This window comes from Cheilinus undulatus, linkage group 12 (genome assembly GCF_018320785.1).
Source record: "Cheilinus undulatus linkage group 12, ASM1832078v1, whole genome shotgun sequence".
NCBI classification, from domain to species: Eukaryota; Metazoa; Chordata; class Actinopteri; order Labriformes; family Labridae; genus Cheilinus; species Cheilinus undulatus.
In genome coordinates this window covers 37,777,019-37,801,421 of record NC_054876.1, presented here as the reverse complement: position 1 = coordinate 37,801,421, position 24,403 = coordinate 37,777,019, and the positions used below count along the sequence as shown (strand labels likewise).

The following is a 24,403-nucleotide window of genomic DNA, read 5'->3' as shown; positions in this document are numbered from 1 at the left end:
AACATCACATTTATTCCTAAAAAAAAAAAAAAAAAAATCAAATATAATCCTGTTTTGCATCTGTCTACAGCAAACAGGCAGTCACATTAAGAGTAACGGGTACATTCTTGTACAGGAGGGACTTTGTTACAAAAATGGTATGTATATTTATACCGATATTTATACGATACCTCTACTGGCTAAGATGAGTCTAGAAATATTGACAAAATTGGCAAAAATCCAATACTGTGCATTCCATGCATTCAAATCCTTAGACATAACCTTCTTAAGTTTAGGGACTGACAAGATTGTATGGCTTATTTTTGGACAGAATATAAAAACAAATCAGTTATACCAATCCAAAACAGTAACAAGATTGGACACATTTTCTTCAGCAAACTTTCAATCTTTTGGTGCTTCATTTGCTAAATTGTCCAAGTTTTGTCCATCAAAACGTATGAAGTGCCAGCCTTCAGTGACAGTGAGATCCTGAGCTCCTTTAGCAGCACAGAAGTCCCGAACAAAGCGTTCCAGTTCAGCACAGACAGCTGAAGCCGCACGCACTGCTTCTTCTTCAGAATCTAAACAAAAACAAAAATATGTTTTAGGTAATCTTGCTGCTTTTCCACAGAAGAAAGTTGATGTCACACAGATATAAATGACACATATTTCAAATTGCTGTTGTGCATTTTTAAAGGTGCAACTAATTAATTTCATTCATGCACAAAATGCACACTCCATAAATGTATGTTTGATGTCTTTTTTGTGTAACAGTACTGTCTGCACAACATTATCTAGGGCTGTTCCTTTTGCAGTAATATAATATAATATTCATAATATTCTGCAACAGTGAAGACATCACTGAAGACTGCACTGCATAGATTTCTAAATTATTTTCTATTCTGCACTGTTTTAAAATAAAATTGAAAAAATCATAAATTTGTACAGTATGCATGTGTGGCTATATGTGACATAGGTTATTCTTTTTTATTTTGAAAAAGTACTGATTTCTTTATACAATATGCAAAGACAATAAATAACTCTGTATTATTCTCGTTTAATTGCTTTCAGGCCCAGTTTTATTTTCTAAAACTATATTTCCTTTTAAATATTGTTTAACAGCCAACAAAACCATTCTTACCTCTGCCACTTTGCTCAGTAAACCTTTGCCAATGCCAGTTCCTGTAAAGACAGATAATCAATACTTGTGTACAGAAGTTTTGATATAAAAAGTGAGGATCCACTCAAGTAACAAAAAAAATACTCTACAAGATCCATTAAATGACTTTGTTGGCATAATTTCAACGGATTTTACCTCTGAATTCTGGCATCACATAGAGGTCCTCCAAGTATACAGTCCGTCCTTTCCAAGTACTGTACGTGTAAAAGTAAACAGCATATCCAACAACTGTGTATCCTAGGTGGGAACATGTGAAATAGAATCCAAGAAAGGAAGAAAGAATATCAGAAAAACACTGCTAACAAATTGGGACTGTGTTTCTGTATGACATGAATAAGAGATTATACGTCTTGACCATCACTGGACTGTTAAATTATCCCTGCATTGTCTTTTAAGATAGACTGTTATAGTCCTTCTACAGAAGAAAATAAAAAGTCAAAAGACTATCTAACGCTGGCCCTGTTTATATGAACTTTGCTGTAAACACCAGTACTTAACAGAATTTGCTTAGTACTATACAGTTCCCTGGACTTATCTTTGGTTTAGTGCTGAAGAAGAAGAGATTAGACATTACTAACATAGTATGATGAAGAAAAGCTCCCAGCACACTGAAAATTATTATAAAAGCAAGGCAGAGCCTTGATCAACACTCTACCTTCTTTAGATTTACTCTCCTCAGGAACTTCTGCAACGAGGCACTCAAAGAAGGGATTCTGGCAGAAACCGTCGCGCTCCAGTTCTTGAGCCAAAAAAAAAAAAAAGAAAGAAACAGATAAAAATTTCAGCTTTCAGTCATAGTATGTTTTTTTATATATACACAACAACAGCAAAGATCCAAATACGTGGAAATGATAAAAAAAAAAGCATGATAAAAGTCTAAAATTAAGGTTTCAGGCTGTCCACAAGTTGAACATTTCCTGCCTTTCCTAAATGTGAAAATCCCTGAATGCTTCAAACTGTTACCTGCCTGCATTCTACCTTTCCTCTTTTAATGAGTACATATCTTCCCTCATGGGGCAATGTGCATCTCTGAATAGTTTCCAATCCTTAAAGAGTTTACTGTTAAACTGATGTCAGACTGCATTTTGTGCAAATCTATGACCACTTATACCACTTGAATAGGCACTCATATACTCATATGCCTTACCCAGAAAAACCACAGGTGTAATTTTTGGTATTAAGCAGCATCCACCCATTTAGACACACTTGTTTTGACTTGTTTGTGAATGGTGTGGCTTCCAGGATGTTCATGTTCAAAACATTGATGTAGTTAATGTGCAATGTAATATTTAATCAGGATTTGATATGTTTGCTCTTAAAATAATTTATGACTGACATAAATATATTTTGAATAGCTTACCTCGTTTTTACTTTAATCAGACTAATTTGACATTAATACTTTAACTATGAGATATTTTAAAACCTGTATTCTTCTCTTTCAATATATCCAGATTTACCTTCATGAGATATCTTCACCTGGTCAGGCATTTTTACAAAGACTGACAGCTCCTGCAGAGAGGGAATTACAGCATGGTAAATTACAGTATTATTGACTCGTGTTAACAGCTAAATAAAACTTGAATTACATCATTATGTATAGGACAGGTGTATTTCATCAATAAGGAACGTCAATCATTCAGAATAATTTAAGTGAGGAGCAAGCCTAAAAACGTGTAGAGCAGAAGTATACCATTCACTATAACAGTGAACAGAGCGCAGATAACTAGCATATTTACATCAAACTATCACTCACCATTATCATTCTTGAGATTTCTTTGCAGTCTTCTTTCGTTGCAGCCCGTATTTTAAAATTCATGTTTGCAGGGACAACAAAAACAATCTGTAAGACGACTTCACTTCTACTAAAAGTGTGTATAAATAACACTAGAGTTAACCGGCTGAGCAATTCTGATAGACAGACAGGTCAAGGACAGGATCCCAGTGCTCCGCAGAATCATGCTACCATCTGGTTTTGCTATTTAGAGGCTTCACGCATGAGTAGAGGCGGGGCAACCTACAAAAATATTGGATGATTTTATCATCTGATTTGGAAGAGTATTGGGGCCACTGAAAAAAATTTGAGACGAAAATTTTTTCACTTGTGAGAAAAAATTCAGTGTTCTGAGATTAAAGTCAGAATTCTGAGAAAAAAGTCAGAATTCTGAGATTAAATTCAGAACTCTGAGAAAAAAGTCAGAATTCTGAGATTAAAGTCAGAACTCTGAGATTAAAGTCAGAATTCTGAGATTAAAGTCAGAATTCTGAGATTAAAGTCAGAATTCTGAGAAAAAAGTCAAAATTCTGAGATTAAAGTCAGAATTCTGAGATTAAAGTCAGAATTCTGAGATTAAAGTGAGAATTCTGAGATTAAACTCAGAATTCTCACTTTTTTCTCAGAATTCTGACTTTAATCTCAGAATTCTGACTTTTTTCTTACAAGTGAAAAAAAAAAATTCGTCTCAAATTTTTTTTTTTCAGTGGCCCTAATACTCTTCCGTAGATTTGCTCCAACTAGAACTACAAAACAAAACAATATATTTCATAGATGACCTTAAACTATTTTTGAGTCGTATTTTCATGTCGATTTTGGGGTGTAAAAAGTATTTTAATGACATTAGGTGTTTGCACTGTCCATGTATCCTCAAACCTTCCTCAGGTTTTTTTTTTTGGTTGAGTAAGATGACTTTTGCACCTTTGTTCATTAAATGCAACATATCAGTTTGTCTGCATAGGTAAGGGGCTCAAAACGTCATTCTACAAGTTTCTACAGAGAACCTGATATAGATTTAAAACCAGCTTTCCTAAAGGAATGGTGGTCTATACTGTATGATCTACTGTATCTGAAAAAATCATATTCTGTGACTTGAGTGCATTCTTTAACTTTTTCATGTGTGTATAAACAAAAAATATTTGAAGTTAGTTTTGTGCATTTCAATCATTTTTCATAACTCATGTATATTATAAATAACTGTTTCTTTGGGTGATTTGTTTCAGTAGGTTTTTCAATGAACACTAGATATCAACATTTTAAATGTGTAGTCATCTCTCATATATTATTTTATTCAATACTTAAACTGACATTCAAAATTTGCATTTGTCATTTTTATTTCTATCATTTGTGTTCTTTTTTGTTCCAATTCTATTCTTTCCCTCTCGTATGAATATGAGACCTCCTCTGTTTGGTCTGATTGCTGTTTATTTTTCCCTGAGTCCATGCCTTTGCTGTCAAAATACTTTGTAAACATTGGTTTATAAAGATGCTATATAAATAAAGTTATCCTGTTTTGTTTTTTGCACTTCTCAAAAAGGCAGATGAAGCTTTATTTTACTGTTGCCTTTAATAATTTTATATTAAATGTAATCCAAGGAAATTAATATGTGATTATACATTGTTGAATGTCACTTTCTGAAAACATCACATTTATTCCTAAAAAAAAAAAAAAAAAAAAATCAAATATAATCCTGTTTTGCATCTGTCTAACGCAAACCGGCAGGCCACTTAAGAGAAACGGGTACATTCTTTTACAGGAGGGACTTTGTTAAAAAAATGGTATGTATATTTATACCGATATTTATACGATACCTCTACTGGCTAAGATGAGTCTAGAAATATTGACAAAATTGGCAAAAATCCAATACTGTGCATTCCATGCATTCAAATCCTTAGACATAACCTTCTTAAGTTTAGGGACTGACAAGATTGTATGGCTTATTTTTGGCCCCACAGAATATAAAAACAAATCATTTATACCAATCAAAAACATTAACAATATTGGACACATTTTCTTCAGCAAACTTTCAATCTTTTGGTGCTTCATTTGCTAAATTGTCCAAGTTTTGTCCATCAAAACGTATGAAGTGCCAGCCTTCAGTGACAGTGAGATCCTGAGCTCCTTTAGCAGCACAGAAGTCCCGAACAAGGGCGTTCCAGTTCAGCACAGACAGCTGAAGCCGCACGCACTGCTTCTTCTTCGTAATCTAAACAAAAACAAAAATATGTTTTAGGTAATCTTGCTGCTTTTCCACAGAAGAAAGTTGATGTCACACAGATATAAATGACACATATTTCAAATTGCTGTTGTGCATTTTTAAAGGTGCAACTAATTAATTTTCATGCACAAAATGCACACTCCATAAATGTATGTTTGATGTCTTTTTTGTGTAACAGTACTGTCTGCACAACATTATCTAGGGCTGTTCCTTTTGCAGTAATATTATATAATATTCATAATATTCTGCAACAGTGAAGACATCACTGAAGACTGCACTGCATAGATTTCTATATTATTTTCTATTCTGCACTGTTTTAAAATAAAATTGAAAAATCATAAATTTGTACAGTATGCATGTGTGGCTATATGTGACATAGGTTATTCTTTTTTACTTTGAAAAAGTACTGATTTCTTTATACAATATGCAAAGACAATAAATAACTCTGTATTATTCTCGTTTAATTGCTTTCAGGCCCAGTTTTATTTTCTAAAACTATATTTCCTTTTAAATATTGTTTAACAGCCAACAAAACCATTCTTACCTCTGCCACTTTGCTCAGTAAACCTTTGCCAATGCCAGTTCCTGTAAAGACAGATAATCAATACTTGTGTACAGAAGTTTTGATATAAAAGTGAGGATCCACTCAAGTAACAAAAAAAATACTCTACAAGATCCATTAAATGACTTTGTTGGCATAATTTCAACGGATTTTACCTCTGAATTCTGGCATCACATAGAGGTCCTCCAAGTATACAGTCCGTCCTTTCCAAGTACTGTACGTGTAAAAGTAAACAGCATATCCAACAACTGTGTATCCTAGGTGGGAACATGTGAAATAGAATCCAAGAAAGGAAGAAAGAATATCAGAAAAACACTGCTAACAAATTGGGACTGTGTTTCTGTATGACATGAATAAGAGATTATACGTCTTGACCATCACTGGACTGTTAAATTATCCCTGCATTGTCTTTTAAGATAGACTGTTATAGTCCTTCTACAGAAGAAAATAAAAAAAGTCAAAAGACTATCTAACGCTGGCCCTGTTTATATGAACTTTGCTGTAAACACCAGTACTTAACAGAATTTGCTTAGTACTATACAGTTCCCTGGACTTATCTTTGGTTTAGTGCTGAAGAAGAAGAGATTAGACATTACTAACATAGTATGATGAAGAAAAGCTCCCAGCACACTGAAAATTATTATAAAAGCAAGGCAGAGCCTTGATCAACACTCTACCTTCTTTAGATTTACTCTCCTCAGGAACTTCTGCAACGAGGCACTCAAAGAAGGGATTCTGGCAGAAACCGTCGCGCTCCAGTTCTTGAGCCAAAAAAAAAAAAAAAGAAAGAAACAGATAAAAATTTCAGCTTTCAGTCAGAGTATGTTTTTGTATATATACACAACAACAGCAAAGATCCAAATACGTGGAAATGATAAAAAAAAAAGCATGATAAAAGTCTAAAATTAAGGTTTCAGGCTGTCCACAAGTTGAACATTTCCTGCCTTTCCTAAATGTGAAAATCCCTGAATGCTTCAAACTGTTACCTGCCTGCATTCTACCTTTCCTCTTTTAATGAGTACATATCTTCCCTCATGGGGCAATGTGCATCTCTGAATAGTTTCCAATCCTTAAAGAGTTTACTGTTAAACTGATGTCAGACTGCATTTTGTGCAAATCTATGACCACTTATACCACTTGAATAGGCACTCATATACTCATATGCCTTACCCAGAAAAACCACAGGTGTAATTTTTGGTATTAAGCAGCATCCACCCATTTAGACACACTTGTTTTGACTTGTTTGTGAATGGTGTGGCTTCCAGGATGTTCATGTTCAAAACATTGATGTAGTTAATGTGCAATGTAATATTTAATCAGGATTTGATATGTTTGCTCTTAAAATAATTTATGACTGACATAAATATATTTTTGAATAGCTTACCTCGTTTTTACTTTAATCAGACTAATTTGACATTAATACTTTAACTATGAGATATTTTAAAACCTGTATTCTTCTCTTTCAATATATCCAGATTTACCTTCATGAGATATCTTCACCTGGTCAGGCATTTTTACAAAGACTGACAGCTCCTGCAGAGAGGGAATTACAGCATGGTAAATTACAGTATTATTGACTCGTGTTAACAGCTAAATAAAACTTGAATTACATCATTATGTATAGGACAGGTGTATTTCATCAATAAGGAACGCGTCAATCATTCAGAATAATTTAAGTGAGGAGCAAGCCTAAAAACGTGTAGAGCAGAAGTATACCATTCACTATAACAGTGAACAGAGCGCAGATAACTAGCATATTTACATCAAACTATCACTCACCATTATCATTCTTGAGATTTCTTTGCAGTCTTCTTTCGTTGCAGCCCGTATTTTAAAATTCATGTTTGCAGGGACAACAAAAACAATCTGTAAGACGCACTTCACTTCTACTAAAAGTGTGTATAAATAACACTAGAGTTAACCGGCGCTGAGCAATTCTGATAGACAGACAGGTCAAGGACAGGATCCCAGTGCTCCGCAGAATCATGCTACCATCTGGTTTTGCTATTTAGAGGCTTCACGCATGAGTAGAGGCGGGGCAACCTACAAAAATATTGGATGATTTTATCATCTGATTTGTACGGAAGAGTATTGGGGCCACTGAAAAAAAAATTTGAGACGAAAAATTTTTTTTCACTTGTGAGAAAAAAGTCAGAATTCTGAGATTAAAGTCAGAATTCTGAGAAAAAAGTCAGAATTCTGAGATTAAAGTCAGAATTCTGAGAAAAAAGTCAGAATTCTGAGATTAAAGTCAGAACTCTGAGATTAAAGTCAGAATTCTGAGATTAAAGTCAGAATTCTGAGATTAAAGTCAGAATTCTGAGAAAAAAGTCAAAATTCTGAGATTAAAGTCAGAATTCTGAGATTAAAGTCAGAATTCTGAGATTAAAGTGAGAATTCTGAGATTAAACTCAGAATTCTCACTTTTTTCTCAGAATTCTGACTTTAATCTCAGAATTCTGACTTTTTTCTTACAAGTGAAAAAAAAAAATTCGTCTCAAATTTTTTTTTTTCAGTGGCCCTAATACTCTTCCGTAGATTTGCTCCAACTAGAACTACAAAACAAAACAATATATTTCATAGATGACCTTAAACTATTTTGAGTCGTATTTTCATGTCGATTTTGGGGTGTAAAAAGTATTTTAATGACATTAGGTGTTTGCACTGTCCATGTATCCTCAAACCTTCCTCAGGTTTTTTTTTTTGGTTGAGTAAGATGACTTTTGCACCTTTGTTCATTAAATGCAACATATCAGTTTGTCTGCATAGGTAAGGGGCTCAAAACGTCATTCTACAAGTTTCTACAGAGAACCTGATATAGATTTAAAACCAGCTTTCCTAAAGGAATGGTGGTCTATACTGTATGATCTACTGTATCTGAAAAAATCATATTCTGTGACTTGAGTGCATTCTTTAACTTTTTCATGTGTGTATAAACAAAAATATTTGAAGTTAGTTTTGTGCATTTCAATCATTTTTCATAACTCATGTATATTATAAATAACTGTTTCTTTGGGTGATTTGTTTCAGTAGGTTTTTCAATGAACACTAGATATCAACATTTTAAATGTGTAGTCATCTCTCATATATTATTTTATTCAATACTTAAACTGACATTCAAAATTTGCATTTGTCATTTTTATTTCTATCATTTGTGTTCTTTTTTGTTCCAATTCTATTCTTTCCTCTCGTATGAATATGAGACCTCCTCTGTTTGGTCTGATTGCTGTTTATTTTTCCTGAGTCCATGCCTTTGCTGTCAAAATACTTTGTAAACATTGGTTTATAAAGATGCTATATAAATAAAGTTATCCTGTTTTGTTTTTTGCACTTCTCAAAAAGGCAGATGAAGCTTTATTTTACTGTTGCCTTTAATAATTTTATATTAAATGTAATCCAAGGAAATTAATATGTGATTATACATTGTTGAATGTCACTTTCTGAAAACATCACATTTATTCCTAAAAAAAAAAAAAAAAAAAAAATCAAATATAATCCTGTTTTGCATCTGTCTACAGCAAACAGGCAGTCACATTAAGAGTAACGGGTACATTCTTGTACAGGAGGGACTTTGTTACAAAAATGGTATGTATATTTATACCGATATTTATACGATACCTCTACTGGCTAAGATGAGTCTAGAAATATTGACAAAATTGGCAAAAATCCAATACTGTGCATTCCATGCATTCAAATCCTTAGACATAACCTTCTTAAGTTTAGGGACTGACAAGATTGTATGGCTTATTTTTGGCCCCACAGAATATAAAAACAAATCATTTATACCAATCAAAAACATTAACAATATTGGACACATTTTCTTCAGCAAACTTTCAATCTTTTGGTGCTTCATTTGCTAAATTGTCCAAGTTTTGTCCATCAAAACGTATGAAGTGCCAGCCTTCAGTGACAGTGAGATCCTGAGCTCCTTTAGCAGCACAGAAGTCCCGAACAAGGGCGTTCCAGTTCAGCACAGACAGCTGAAGCCGACGCACTGCTTCTTCTTCGTAATCTAAACAAAACAAAAAATATGTTTTAGGTAATCTTGCTGCTTTTCCACAGAAGAAAGTTGATGTCACACAGATATAAATGACACATATTTCAAATTGCTGTTGTGCATTTTTTAAAGGTGCAACTAATTAATTTTTTCATGCACAAAATGCACACTCCATAAATGTATGTTTGATGTCTTTTTTGTGTAACAGTACTGTCTGCACAACATTATCTAGGGCTGTTCCTTTTGCAGTAATATAATATAATATTCATAATATTCTGCAACAGTGAAGACATCACTGAAGACTGCACTGCATAGATTTCTAAATTATTTTCTATTCTGCACTGTTTTAAAATAAAATTGAAAAAATCATAAATTTGTACAGTATGCATGTGTGGCTATATGTGACATAGGTTATTCTTTTTTACTTTGAAAAAGTACTGATTTCTTTATACAATATGCAAAGACAATAAATAACTCTGTATTATTCTCGTTTAATTGCTTTCAGGCCCAGTTTTATTTTCTAAAACTATATTTCCTTTTAAATATTGTTTAACAGCCAACAAAACCATTCTTACCTCTGCCACTTTGCTCAGTAAACCTTTGCCAATGCCAGTTCCTGTAAAGACAGATAATCAATACTTGTGTACAGAAGTTTTGATATAAAAAGTGAGGATCCACTCAAGTAACAAAAAAAATACTCTACAAGATCCATTAAATGACTTTGTTGGCATAATTTCAACGGATTTTACCTCTGAATTCTGGCATCACATAGAGGTCCTCCAAGTATACAGTCCGTCCTTTCCAAGTACTGTACGTGTAAAAGTAAACAGCATATCCAACAACTGTGTATCCTAGGTGGGAACATGTGAAATAGAATCCAAGAAAGGAAGAAAGAATATCAGAAAAACACTGCTAACAAATTGGGACTGTGTTTCTGTATGACATGAATAAGAGATTATACGTCTTGACCATCACTGGACTGTTAAATTATCCCTGCATTGTCTTTTAAGATAGACTGTTATAGTCCTTCTACAGAAGAAAATAAAAAAAGTCAAAAGACTATCTAACGCTGGCCCTGTTTATATGAACTTTGCTGTAAACACCAGTACTTAACAGAATTTGCTTAGTACTATACAGTTCCCTGGACTTATCTTTGGTTTAGTGCTGAAGAAGAAGAGATTAGACATTACTAACATAGTATGATGAAGAAAAGCTCCCAGCACACTGAAAATTATTATAAAAGCAAGGCAGAGCCTTGATCAACACTCTACCTTCTTTAGATTTACTCTCCTCAGGAACTTCTGCAACGAGGCACTCAAAGAAGGGATTCTGGCAGAAACCGTCGCGCTCCAGTTCTTGAGCCAAAAAAAAAAAAAGAAAGAAACAGATAAAAATTTCAGCTTTCAGTCAGAGTATGTTTTTGTATATATACACAACAACAGCAAAGATCCAAATACGTGGAAATGATAAAAAAAAAGCATGATAAAAGTCTAAAATTAAGGTTTCAGGCTGTCCACAAGTTGAACATTTCCTGCCTTTCCTAAATGTGAAAATCCCTGAATGCTTCAAACTGTTACCTGCCTGCATTCTACCTTTCCTCTTTTAATGAGTACATATCTTCCTCATGGGGCAATGTGCATCTCTGAATAGTTTCCAATCCTTAAAGAGTTTACTGTTAAACTGATGTCAGACTGCATTTTGTGCAAATCTATGACCACTTATACCACTTGAATAGGCACTCATATACTCATATGCCTTACCCAGAAAAACCACAGGTGTAATTTTTGGTATTAAGCAGCATCCACCCATTTAGACACACTTGTTTTGACTTGTTTGTGAATGGTGTGGCTTCCAGGATGTTCATGTTCAAAACATTGATGTAGTTAATGTGCAATGTAATATTTAATCAGGATTTGATATGTTTGCTCTTAAAATAATTTATGACTGACATAAATATATTTTTGAATAGCTTACCTCGTTTTTACTTTAATCAGACTAATTTGACATTAATACTTTAACTATGAGATATTTTAAAACCTGTATTCTTCTCTTTCAATATATCCAGATTTACCTTCATGAGATATCTTCACCTGGTCAGGCATTTTTACAAAGACTGACAGCTCCTGCAGAGAGGGAATTACAGCATGGTAAATTACAGTATTATTGACTCGTGTTAACAGCTAAATAAAACTTGAATTACATCATTATGTATAGGACGGGTGTATTTCATCAATAAGGAACGCGTCAATCATTCAGAATAATTTAAGTGAGGAGCAAGCCTAAAAACGTGTAGAGCAGAAGTATACCATTCACTATAACAGTGAACAGAGCGCAGATAACTAGCATATTTACATCAAACTATCACTCACCATTATCATTCTTGAGATTTCTTTGCAGTCTTCTTTCGTTGCAGCCCGTATTTTAAAATTCATGTTTGCAGGGACAACAAAAACAATCTGTAAGACGCACTTCACTTCTACTAAAAGTGTGTATAAATAACACTAGAGTTAACCGGCGCTGAGCAATTCTGATAGACAGACAGGTCAAGGACAGGATCCCAGTGCTCCGCAGAATCATGCTACCATCTGGTTTTGCTATTTAGAGGCTTCACGCATGAGTAGAGGCGGGGCAACCTACAAAAATATTGGATGATTTTATCATCTGATTTGTAATGGAAGAGTATTGGGGCCACTGAAAAAAAAATTCGAGCCGAAAATTTTTTTTTCACTTGTGAGAAAAAACTCAGAATTCTGAGATTAAAGTCAGAATTCTGAGAAAAAAGTCAGAATTCTGAGATTAAAGTCAGAATTCTGAGAAAAAAGTCAGAATTCTGAGATTAAAGTCAGAACTCTGAGATTAAAGTCAGAATTCTGAGATTAAAGTCAGAATTCTGAGATTAAAGTCAGAATTCTGAGAAAAAAGTCAAAATTCTGAGATTAAAGTCAGAATTCTGAGATTAAAGTCAGAATTCTGAGATTAAAGTGAGAATTCTGAGATTAAACTCAGAATTCTCACTTTTTTCTCAGAATTCTGACTTTAATCTCAGAATTCTGACTTTTTTCTTACAAGTGAAAAAAAAAAATTCGTCTCAAATTTTTTTTTTTCAGTGGCCCTAATACTCTTCCGTAGATTTGCTCCAACTAGAACTACAAAACAAAACAATATATTTCATAGATGACCTTAAACTATTTTGAGTCGTATTTTCATGTCGATTTTGGGGTGTAAAAAGTATTTTAATGACATTAGGTGTTTGCACTGTCCATGTATCCTCAAACCTTCCTCAGGTTTTTTTGGTTGAGTAAGAAGAATTTGGCACCGTTGTTCATTAAATGCAACATATCAGTTTGTCTGCATAGGTAAGGGGCTCAAAACGTCATTCTACAAGTTTCTACAGAGAACCTGATATAGATTTAAAACCAGCTTTCCTAAAGGAATGGTGGTCTATACTGTATGATCTACTGTATCTGAAAAAATCATATTCTGTGACTTGAGTGCATTCTTTAACTTTTTCATGTGTGTATAAACAAAAATATTTGAAGTTAGTTTTGTGCATTTCAATCATTTTTCATAACTCATGTATATTATAAATAACTGTTTCTTTGGGTGATTTGTTTCAGTAGGTTTTTCAATGAACACTAGATATCAACATTTTAAATGTGTAGTCATCTCTCATATATTATTTTATTCAATACTTAAACTGACATTCAAAATTTGCATTTGTCATTTTATTTCTATCATTTGTGTTCTTTTTGTTCCAATTCTATTCTTTCCTCTCGTATGAATATGAGACCTCCTCTGTTTGGTCTGATTGCTGTTTATTTTTCCCTGAGTCCATGCCTTTGCTGTCAAAATACTTTGTAAACATTGGTTTATAAAGATGCTATATAAATAAAGTTATCCTGTTTTGTTTTTTGCACTTCTCAAAAAGGCAGATGAAGCTTTATTTTACTGTTGCCTTTAATAATTTTATATTAAATGTAATCCAAGGAAATTAATATGTGATTATACATTGTTGAATGTCACTTTCTGAAAACATCACATTTATTCCTAAAAAAAAAAAAAAAAAAATCAAATATAATCCTGTTTTGCATCTGTCTACAGCAAACAGGCAGTCACATTAAGAGTAACAGATACATTCTTGTACAGGAGGGACTTTGTTACAAAAATGGTATGTATATTTATACCGATATTTGTACGATACCTCTACTGGCTAAGATGAGTCTAGAAATATTGACAAAATTGGCAAAATCCAATACTGTGCATTCCATGCATTCAAATCCTTAGACATAACCTTCTTAAGTTTAGGGACTGACAAGATTGTATGGCTTATTTTTGGCCCCACAGAATATAAAAACAAATCATTTATACCAATCAAAAACATTAACAATATTGGACACATTTTCTTCAGCAAACTTTCAATCTTTTGGTGCTTCATTTGCTAAATTGTCCAAGTTTTGTCCATCAAAACGTATGAAGTGCCAGCCTTCAGTGACAGTGAGATCCTGAGCTCCTTTAGCAGCATAGAAGTCCCGAGCAGGGGCGTTCCAGTTCAACACAGACAGCTGAAGCCGCACGCACTGCTTCTTCTTTGCAATCTAAACAAAAACAAAAAATATGTTTTAGGTAATCTTGCTGCTTTTCCACAGAAGAAAGTTGATGTCACACAGATATAAATGACACATATTTCAAATTGCTGTTGTGCATTTTTTAAAGGTGCAACTAATTAATTTTTTCATGCACAAAATGCACACTCCATAAATGTATGTTTGATGTCTTTTTTGTGTAACAGTACTGTCTGCACAACATTATCTAGGGCTGTTCCTTTTGCAGTAATATAATATAATATTCATAATATTCTGCAACAGTGAAGACATCACTGAAGACTGCACTGCATAGATTTCTAAATTATTTTCTATTCTGCACTGTTTTAAAATAAAATTGAAAAAATCATAAATTTGTACAGTATGCATGTGTGGCTATATGTGACATAGGTTATTCTTTTTTACTTTGAAAAAGTACTGATTTCTTTATACAATATGCAAAGACAATAAATAACTCTGTATTATTCTCGTTTAATTGCTTTCAGGCCCAGTTTTATTTTCTAAAAACTATATTTCCTTTTAAATATTGTTTAACAGCCAACAAAACCATTCTTACCTCTGCCACTTTGCTCAGTAAACCTTTGCCAATGCCAGTTCCTGTAAAGACAGATAATCAATACTTGTGTACAGAAGTTTTGATATAAAAAGTGAGGATCCACTCAAGTAACAAAAAAAATACTCTACAAGATCCATTAAATGACTTTGTTGGCATAATTTCAACGTATTTTACCTCTGAATTCTGGCATCACATAGAGGTCCTCCAAGTATACAGTCCGTCCTTTCCAAGTACTGTACGTGTAAAAGTAAACAGCATATCCAACAACTGTGTATCCTAGGTGGGAACATGTGAAATAGAATCCAAGAAAGGAAGAAAGAATATCAGAAAAACACTGCTAACAAATTGGGACTGTGTTTCTGTATGACATGAATAAGAGATTATACGTCTTGACCATCACTGGACTGTTAAATTATCCCTGCATTGTCTTTTAAGATAGACTGTTATAGTCCTTCTACAGAAGAAAATAAAAAAAGTCAAAAGACTATCTAACGCTGGCCCTGTTTATATGAACTTTGCTGTAAACACCAGTACTTAACAGAATTTGCTTAGTACTATACAGTTCCCTGGACTTATCTTTGGTTTAGTGCTGAAGAAGAAGAGATTAGACATTACTAACATAGTATGATGAAGAAAAGCTCCCAGCACACTGAAAATTATTATAAAAGCAAGGCAGAGCCTTGATCAACACTCTACCTTCTTTAGATTTACTCTCCTCAGGAACTTCTGCAACGAGGCACTCAAAGAAGGGATTCTGGCAGAAACCGCTCAGTTCTTGAGCCAAAAAAAAAAAAAAGAAAGAAACAGATAAAAATTTCAGCTTTCAGTCAGAGTATGTTTTTGTATATATACACAACAACAGCAAAGATCCAAATACGTGGAAATGATAAAAAAAAAAGCATGATAAAAGTCTAAAATTAAGGTTTCAGGCTGTCCACAAGTTGAACATTTCCTGCCTTTCCTAAATGTGAAAATCCCTGAATGCTTCAAACTGTTACCTGCCTGCATTCTACCTTTCCTCTTTTAATGAGTACATATCTTCCCTCATGGGGCAATGTGCATCTCTGAATAGTTTCCAATCCTTAAAGAGTTTACTGTTAAACTGATGTCAGACTGCATTTTGTGCAAATCTATGACCACTTATACCACTTGAATAGGCACTCATATACTCATATGCCTTACCCAGAAAAACCACAGGTGTAATTTTTGGTATTAAGCAGCATCCACCCATTTAGACACACTTGTTTTGACTTGTTTGTGAATGGTGTGGCTTCCAGGATGTTCATGTTCAAAACATTGATGTAGTTAATGTGCAATGTAATATTTAATCAGGATTTGATATGTTTGCTCTTAAAATAATTTATGACTGACATAAATATATTTTTGAATAGCTTACCTCGTTTTTACTTTAATCAGACTAATTTGACATTAATACTTTAACTATGAGATATTTTAAAACCTGTATTCTTCTCTTTCAATATATCCAGATTTACCTTCATGAGATATCTTCACCTGGTCAGGCATTTTTACAAAGACTGACAGCTCCTGCAGAGAGGGAATTACAGCATGGTAAATTACAGTATTATTGACTCGTGTTAACAGCTAAATAAAACTTGAATTACATCATTATGTATAGGACGGGTGTATTTCATCAATAAGGAACGCGTCAATCATTCAGAATAATTTAAGTGAGGAGCAAGCCTAAAAACGTGTAGAGCAGAAGTATACCATTCACTATAACAGTGAACAGAGCGCAGATAACTAGCATATTTACATCAAACTATCACTCACCATTATCATTCTTGAGATTTCTTTGCAGTCTTCTTTCGTTGCAGCCCGTATTTTAAAATTCATGTTTGCAGGGACAACAAAAACAATCTGTAAGACGCACTTCACTTCTACTAAAAGTGTGTATAAATAACACTAGAGTTAACCGGCGCTGAGCAATTCTGATAGACAGACAGGTCAAGGACAGGATCCCAGTGCTCCGCAGAATCATGCTACCATCAGGTTTTGCTATTTAGAGGCTTCACGCATGAGTAGAGGCGGGGCAACCTACAAAAATATTGGATGATTTTATCATCTGATTTGTACGGAAGAGTATTGGGGCCACTGAAAAAAAAATTTGAGACGAAAAATTTTTTTTCACTTGTGAGAAAAAAGTCAGAATTCTGAGAAAAAAGTCAGAATTCTGAGATTAAAGTCAGAATTCTGAGAAAAAAGTCAGAATTCTGAGATTAAAGTCAGAACTCTGAGATTAAAGTCAGAATTCTGAGAAAAAAGTCAGAATTCTGAGATTAAAGTCAGAATTCTGAGATTAAAGTCAGAATTCTGAGAAAAAAGTCAAAATTCTGAGATTAAAGTCAGAATTCTGAGATTAAAGTCAGAATTCTGAGATTAAAGTGAGAATTCTGAGATTAAACTCAGAATTCTCACTTTTTTCTCAGAATTCTGACTTTAATCTCAGAATTCTGACTTTTTTCTTACAAGTGAAAAAAAAAAATTCGTCTCAAATTTTTTTTTTTCAGTGGCCCTAATACTCTTCCGTAGATTTGCTCCAACTAGAACTACAAAACAAAACAATATATTTCATAGATGACCTTAAACTATTTTAAGTCGTATTTTCGTGTCGATTTTGGGGTGTAAAAAGTATTTTAATGACATTAGGTGTTTGCACTGTCCATGTATCCTCAAACCTTCCTCAGGTTTTTTTTTTTGGTTGAGTAAGATGACTTTTGCACCTTTGTTCATTAAATGCAACATATCAGTTTGTCTGCATAGGTAAGGGGCTCAAAACGTCATTCTACAAGTTTCTACAGAGAACCTGATATAGATTTAAAACCAGCTTTCCTAAAGGAATGGTGGTCTATACTGTATGATCTACTGTATCTGAAAAAATCATATTCTGTGACTTGAGTGCATTCTTTAACTTTTTCATGTGTGTATAAACAAAAAATATTTGAAGTTAGTTTTGTGCATTTCAATCATTTTTCATAACTCATGTATATTATAAATAACTGTTTCTTTGGGTGATTTGTTTCAGTAGGTTTTTCAATGACAACTAGATATCAACATTTTAAATGTGTAGTCATCTCTCATATATTATTTTATTCAATACTTAAACTGACATTCAAAATTTGCATTTGTCATTTTTATTTCTATCATTTGTGTTCTTTTTTGTTCCAATTCTGTTCTTTCCCTCTCGTATGAATACGAGACCTCCTCTGTTTGGTCTGATTGCTGTTTATTTTTCCCTGAGTCCATGCCTTTGCTGTCAAAATACTTTGTAAACATTGGTTTATAAAGATGCTATATAAATAAAGTTATCCTGTTTTGTTTTTTGCACTTCTCAAAAAGGCAGATGAAGCTTTATTTTACTGTTGCTTTTAATAATTTTATATTAAATGTAATCCAAGGAAATTAATATGTGATTATACATTGTTGAATGTCACTTTCTGAAAACATCACATTTATTCCTAAAAAAAAAAAAAAAAAAAAAAATCAAATATAATCCTGTTTTGCATCTGTCTACAGCAAACAGGCAGTCACATTAAGAGTAACAGATACATTCTTGTACAGGAGGGACTTTGTTACAAAAATGGTATGTATATTTATACCGATATTTGTACGATACCTCTACTGGCTAAGATGAGTCTAGAAATATTGACAAAATTGGCAAAAATCCAATACTGTGCATTCCATGCATTCAAATCCTTAGACATAACCTTCTTAAGTTTAGGGACTGACAAGATTGTATGGCTTATTTTTGGCCCCACAGAATATAAAAACAAATCATTTATACCAATCAAAAACATTAACAATATTGGACACATTTTCTTCAGCAAACTTTCAATCTTTTGGTGCTTCATTTGCTAAATTGTCCAAGTTTTGTCCATCAAAACGTATGAAGTGCCAGCCTTCAGTGACAGTGAGATCCTGAGCTCCTTTAGCAGCATAGAAGTCCCGAGCAGGGGCGTTCCAGTTCAACACAGACAGCTGAAGCCGCACGCACTGCTTCTTCTTTGCAATCTAAACAAAAACAAAAAATATGTTTTAGGTAATCATGCTGCTTTTCCACAGAAGAAAGTTGATGTCACACAGATATGAATGACACATATTTCAAATTGCTGTTGTGCATTTTTTAAAGGTGCAACTAATTAATTTTTTCATGCACAAAATGCACACTCCATAAATGTATGTTTGATGTCTTTTTTTGTGTAACAGTACTGTCTGCACAACATTATCTAGGGTTGTTCCTTTTGCAGTAATACCTCAGATTCTTACATTAAATTCTAAACATTAAATGTTCCTTGTTAGATGCCATAATATTCTGCAACAGTGAAGACATCACTGAAGACTGCACTACATAGATTTCTAAATTATTTTCTATTCTGCACTGTTTTAAAATAAAATTGAAAAAATCATAAATTTGTACAGTATGCATGTGTGGCTATATGTGACATAGGTTATTCTTTTTTATTTTGAAAAAGTACTGATTTCTTTATACAATATGCAAAGACAATAAATAACTCTGTATTATTCTCGTTTAATTGCTTTCAGGCCCAGTTTTATTTTCTAAAAACTATATTTCCTTTTAAATATTGTTTAACAGCCAACAAAACCATTCTTACCTCTGCCACTTTGCTCAGTAAACCTTTGCCAATGCCATTTCCTGTAAAGACAGATAATCAATACTTGTGTACAGAAGTTTTGATATGAAAAGTGAGGATCCACTCAAGTAACCAAAAAAAATACTCTACAAGATCCATTAAATGACTTTCGTGGCATAATTTCAACGGATTTTACCTCTGAATTCTGGCATCACATAGAGGTCCTCCAAGTATACAGTCCGTCCTTTCCAAGTACTGTACGTGTAAAAGTAAACAGCATATCCAACAACTGTGTATCCTAGGTGGGAACATGTGAAATAGAATCCAAGAAAGGAAGAAAGAATATCAGAAAAACACTGCTAACAAATTGGGACTGTGTTTCTGTATGACATGAATAAGAGATTATACGTCTTGACCATCACTGGACTGTTAAATTATCCCTGCATTGTCTTTTAAGATAGATTGTTATAGTCCTTCTACAGAAGAAAATAAAAAAAGTCAAAAGACTATGGCCCTGTTTATATGAACTTTGCTGTAAACACCAGTACTTAACAGAATTTGCTTAGTACTATGCAGTTCCCTGGACTTATCTTTGGTTTAGCGCTGAAGAAGAGAGTAGACATTACTAACATAGTATGAAGAAAAGCTCCCAGCACACTGAAAATTATTATAAAAGTAAGGCAGAGCCTTGATCAACACTCTACCTTCTTTAGATTTGTTCTCCTCAGGAACTTCTGCAACGAGGCACTCAAAGAAAGGATTCTGGCAGAAACCGTCGCGCTCCAGCTCTTGAGACGAAAAAAGAGAAGACTGTAATATTTCTGTCAAAAATAATATGTCCGTACATACATGAAACAACAGCAAAGATCCAAACACACTAGAATATTGTTACAAAATGGCAACGATACCACCAGCTAAATATGAAGGACTGATATTGAATAGGCTGTGGGTTATACAATGGATCCTATTTCTGATCTACATTTTAAATAAGAATTATAAAAGTCTAAAACTGAAGGTTTCAGGCTGTAACTTGTCCACATGTATGTTAACATTCCCTGCCTTGCCTACCTGTGAAAAGTCCTGAATGCTTCAAACCTCCTTATTTTCCTCTCTTAATGGGCACATATCTTCATGGAGCAATGTGCATTTCTCCTCATGTTGATTAGACAGATCATCTTCAGTCAGCAGAAATTTCCCCTCATCCATCGGTTCAAGATGAAGCACAATTGGGAAAACGGATGTCGCATGCTTGCTGAAATGTTGCTTGAAGGCAACTGGAGTAGTTACAAATGCCAGAGCGTACCTTAAATTATATTTGCTGAAATACTGTTCATATCACAGTAATACTTTGAATTGTCTGTGCTGTATCTTTAAATCAAAATCTTAAAAACAAAAAAGAAGGAAAATGTAATACTGTACTGTACTACAGAATTTACAATACTCTTAAAGGAAATGGTCTCTATTTTGTTAATCAACAAAATCCACTGGAGACTCAACATATCTCAACTCATCGTGCCTCCTGCTAATCAAACTAAATGTTATCTTATGTCAGTTACTGATTTATTAACCTATTTTTCATAAATGTGAAGTTTCAGATCCTAACAGAGCTTACTCTTTAACTGATGTCAGACTGTACTTTGCACACATCAGACATAAAAATGCAAATCCATGGCCACCCATACCACTTGAATAGGCCTTCATATACTCATACGCCCTGACCAGAAAATCACAAGTGTAATTTTTAGCATTGAAAGCATAGACTCATTAAATAAACTGGTTTCGTTACCTGTTTTTTAAGGTGTGGCTTCTTGGGATGCTCAAAATCAAACACGAATGCAGTTATTGTGCAATGCATTATTTAATCGGGGTTTGAAATGCAGTGTTATTTAGTTTGCTGTTAAAGGACTGATGGTTGAGACACTGGTCAAGGTATACCTTTGAAAAACTTACCTCAATTTATTTTTGACGGTCTCATTTTGTATTGTTTAATATTATTCAGTTTGTTTAAAAACCCGTGTTTCCCTCTCATTAAAAAAGGTCAGACTTACCTTCATAAGATATCTTCACCTGGTCAGGCATCTTCTCAAAGACTGCCAACTCCTGAGGAAAGGGGGAATTACTACGTTTTAAAACAGTACAGTTAACAGGAAAAACAACTTTAATTTTGACAAGGTGTGTGGGAAAGGTGTATTTTCTACATAAAGCAGCGCATTCACAATTCAAAACATTTAGCAGGTAGGTGAACAATAACGTCTGAGGCAGGTGCTTAGCGCTTAGCATTCACAAATGCCTACAATGAACACAACAGAGCTAGCTAGCTTATTGACAAAAACCCGGTCCTGTCACTCACCGTTATCATTCTTGATATTTCTTTGCAGTCTTCTTTCGTTGCAGCCCGTGTTTTATAATTCATGTTTGCAGAGGCAACAGAAAGAACGTTTTATTACCGGTAAGACAGCCTTTCGTTCAACTCAAAGCGTGGTCAAATATAGGTAAAGTTCAGGTCAAACACATAGACGAAAAGGTTCCGGTGTGATGTACAATTCTGCTACCAGCTGGTTTTGTTGCTTAGCAGCCCTACGCATGCGCGGAGTCACGGCAACCTTCTCCGAAAATATTGCATTAATGGAGGAAAAAAATGATAAAATCGTATCAAAACATGCACTCTATACTCTGACAATGATAACTTAGTATGACGAAGTGTAATTCAGAGTATGTGTTGAGATAATATGCTAAGCTCCACCGTTTCGCGCTAATCATGGCATCTTTCAACATGGCAGCTAAACTCGATATAACACCAGAGCTGCAAGCGTATCTTCAAAATAATAGAAAAAAGATTGTAACAATTGTGTGTAAACTATGTATGTAAGAATATCTCACGAATCAAGCACGAGTCGCGCGTTAACCTCTCATAGCGAGGTCTCGCTTAATTTAAAATATACCGAAGTACAACGGTTAATTTGGGAACTCTCCGTCGTCTTGTAACGCAGTGCTCACTGGGAGTTGTAGTAAAGAAATCGCCCTGTTAATTTAAGTGTATTTACACTAGTTTCCAGTTTGCACACGGTATAAAAACTTCAGTCATGGCTTGAGCTGTCACTGGAGAAAGCATCATGGCTTTAACAAAACTAGAAAAGCACTCGGAGCACAGACCTCCACCATTAGCCCTATCTCCCAATAGTACAAAATCCTTGAAAAAATTCCTGGATCCAGACGGTGATCTGGATCACTCCCAAAATCTAATCAGTTCTTCCTTATGCCATTTTTGACATTTCCTGAAGATTTCATCCAAATCCGTCCAACTTTTTGAGTTATGTTGCAAACAAACAAACAAACAAACTATCAAACAAACAAACTCTGCCGATCACATAACCTCCTTGGCGGTAATAAATCAGTTTAGACTCGAGAAAAAGAATTGTTGATTCTCCTAAAGCAGGAGAAGGAAATACACAGTTATCACAGTCTTTCCAAAAGTCAGGAACTAGAGTGAAACATGGTGGTGGGAGTATTATGCTGTGGGGATGCTCTGGAACTGGGAATCTCGTAAAGGTGGAAGGAATCATGAAGAAAAATGGATATGTGAGGATTCTGGAAGAAAATCTTAAGCAGTCAGCAGCAAAACTGGATGTAATTTGTCGCTTTGCCTTCCAACATGACAATGACCCAAAATATATATCACTGCTGGTGAAGAATTACCTTCAGAAGACCAAAGTGAACATCATTTTCTGGCCTACACAAAGTCCTGACTTAAATATCATTGAAAATATGTGGGGTGAACTGAAGGCCAAGATCCATGCCAGACGACCATCAAATCTGAAGGAGCTTGAGAGATTGGCCAAAGTAGAATGGGCTGGGATTCCTCAGGAGATGTGTCTGAGACTTGATGAAAACTACAAATATGTTGCATCACACTGATGCAGTAATTCTTGCAGGAGCTTCAACCAAGTATTGAGTGCATATTAATGAACATACTTTTCAGAAGGCCAGTGTTTCTGTACTAAAAATTCCTTTTCATTGGTCTTACAGTAATATTCTAGTTTTTGAGATACTGAATGGTTTTCATTAACTGTAAGCCATATTAATCAAAATCAATTGAGTTTTTCACTCTGTGTCTAATGAATCAGTACAACATATCAGTTTCTCTTTTTGAATTGAACTACTGAGATTGATTTACTTTTCCACCATATTCTTATTCATTGAGATGCACCCGTAGATACAGTTCTACCTTTAGCTCTGGACTGGCTTGTGATTGAAGAACAACTTGTTTTAGATATCTTAGTTACCTCCGCCAAGGAGGTTATGTGATCAGGTGGATTTGTTCCTTTGTTTGTTTGCAATGTAACTCAAAAAGTCATGGACGGATTTGGATGAAATTTTCAGTAAATGTCAAAAATGGCATAAGGAAGAACTAATTAGATTTTGGGAGTGATCCAGATCACTGTCTGGATCCAGGAATTTTTTCAAGGATTCTGTACTATTGGGAGATAGGACTAATGGCAGAGGTCTACGCTGTTACCACTTTACACCAGGAGATGGCGGACATGAGTAACTTATTCAAAGTTTTGGAGTTTATAGCGTTTGAAAGACACGGCCGAGGAGACGAGTGGGAGCATAACAGAGAGAAAGACAGCAAATTGTACTGAGAATACTCACAATGCTGGGAGGAATACTGTAATATTCACCCCCTGCCATGACTTCCAGTCGTCTGGTGAGACCATGGGTGCTTCCGCCATGACAGGCCAAGTGTAGCGAGGCCAATGCTTTACCTTATCGTGTCTCCACTAGGGGTGAGTATTGGCAAGAACCTCACGATACGATATGCATCACAATACTTGGGTCACGATACGACAGTATCACGATATATCAGGATATCATGATATTGTGATATATTGCAATATTCTACACAGTTAACTAAGAAAAATATAGAC

The 24,403-nt window shown here is 34.3% G+C and overlaps 3 protein-coding genes and 2 pseudogenes across 3 annotated transcripts; all 5 read right to left on the bottom strand.

Moving 5' to 3' along the window:
• Window positions 1-381: 381 nt before the first annotated feature.
• Window positions 382-2,975, bottom strand: LOC121519051 (annotated as a pseudogene).
• Window positions 2,976-4,743: 1,768 nt separating this feature from the next.
• On the bottom strand, window positions 4,744-7,693 carry LOC121519128 (thialysine N-epsilon-acetyltransferase-like). Its single transcript, XM_041801924.1, has 5 exons — window positions 7,193-7,693; window positions 6,389-6,472; window positions 5,867-5,968; window positions 5,694-5,734; window positions 4,744-5,137 (listed from the first exon to the last, which is right to left on the bottom strand). Exons 1-5 carry the CDS (start codon window positions 7,221-7,223, stop codon window positions 4,958-4,960), a joined length of 438 nt encoding a protein of 145 aa, XP_041657858.1. The 5' UTR covers window positions 7,224-7,693; the 3' UTR covers window positions 4,744-4,957.
• Window positions 7,694-9,028: 1,335 nt separating this feature from the next.
• On the bottom strand, window positions 9,029-12,280 carry LOC121519119 (annotated as a pseudogene).
• Window positions 12,281-13,971: 1,691 nt separating this feature from the next.
• Window positions 13,972-16,859, bottom strand: LOC121519143 (thialysine N-epsilon-acetyltransferase-like). Its single transcript, XM_041801960.1, has 6 exons — window positions 16,657-16,859; window positions 16,359-16,410; window positions 15,562-15,639; window positions 15,040-15,141; window positions 14,866-14,906; window positions 13,972-14,303 (listed from the first exon to the last, which is right to left on the bottom strand). Exons 1-6 carry the CDS (start codon window positions 16,717-16,719, stop codon window positions 14,124-14,126), a joined length of 516 nt encoding a protein of 171 aa, XP_041657894.1. The 5' UTR covers window positions 16,720-16,859; the 3' UTR covers window positions 13,972-14,123.
• A 1,395-nt stretch (window positions 16,860-18,254) lies between these two features.
• sat2b (spermidine/spermine N1-acetyltransferase family member 2b) lies at window positions 18,255-21,972 on the bottom strand. Its single transcript, XM_041801645.1, has 6 exons — window positions 21,826-21,972; window positions 21,524-21,575; window positions 20,180-20,263; window positions 19,672-19,773; window positions 19,497-19,537; window positions 18,255-18,894 (listed from the first exon to the last, which is right to left on the bottom strand). Exons 1-6 carry the CDS (start codon window positions 21,886-21,888, stop codon window positions 18,715-18,717), a joined length of 522 nt encoding a protein of 173 aa, XP_041657579.1. The 5' UTR covers window positions 21,889-21,972; the 3' UTR covers window positions 18,255-18,714.
• Between the last annotated feature and the right edge of the window lie 2,431 nt (window positions 21,973-24,403).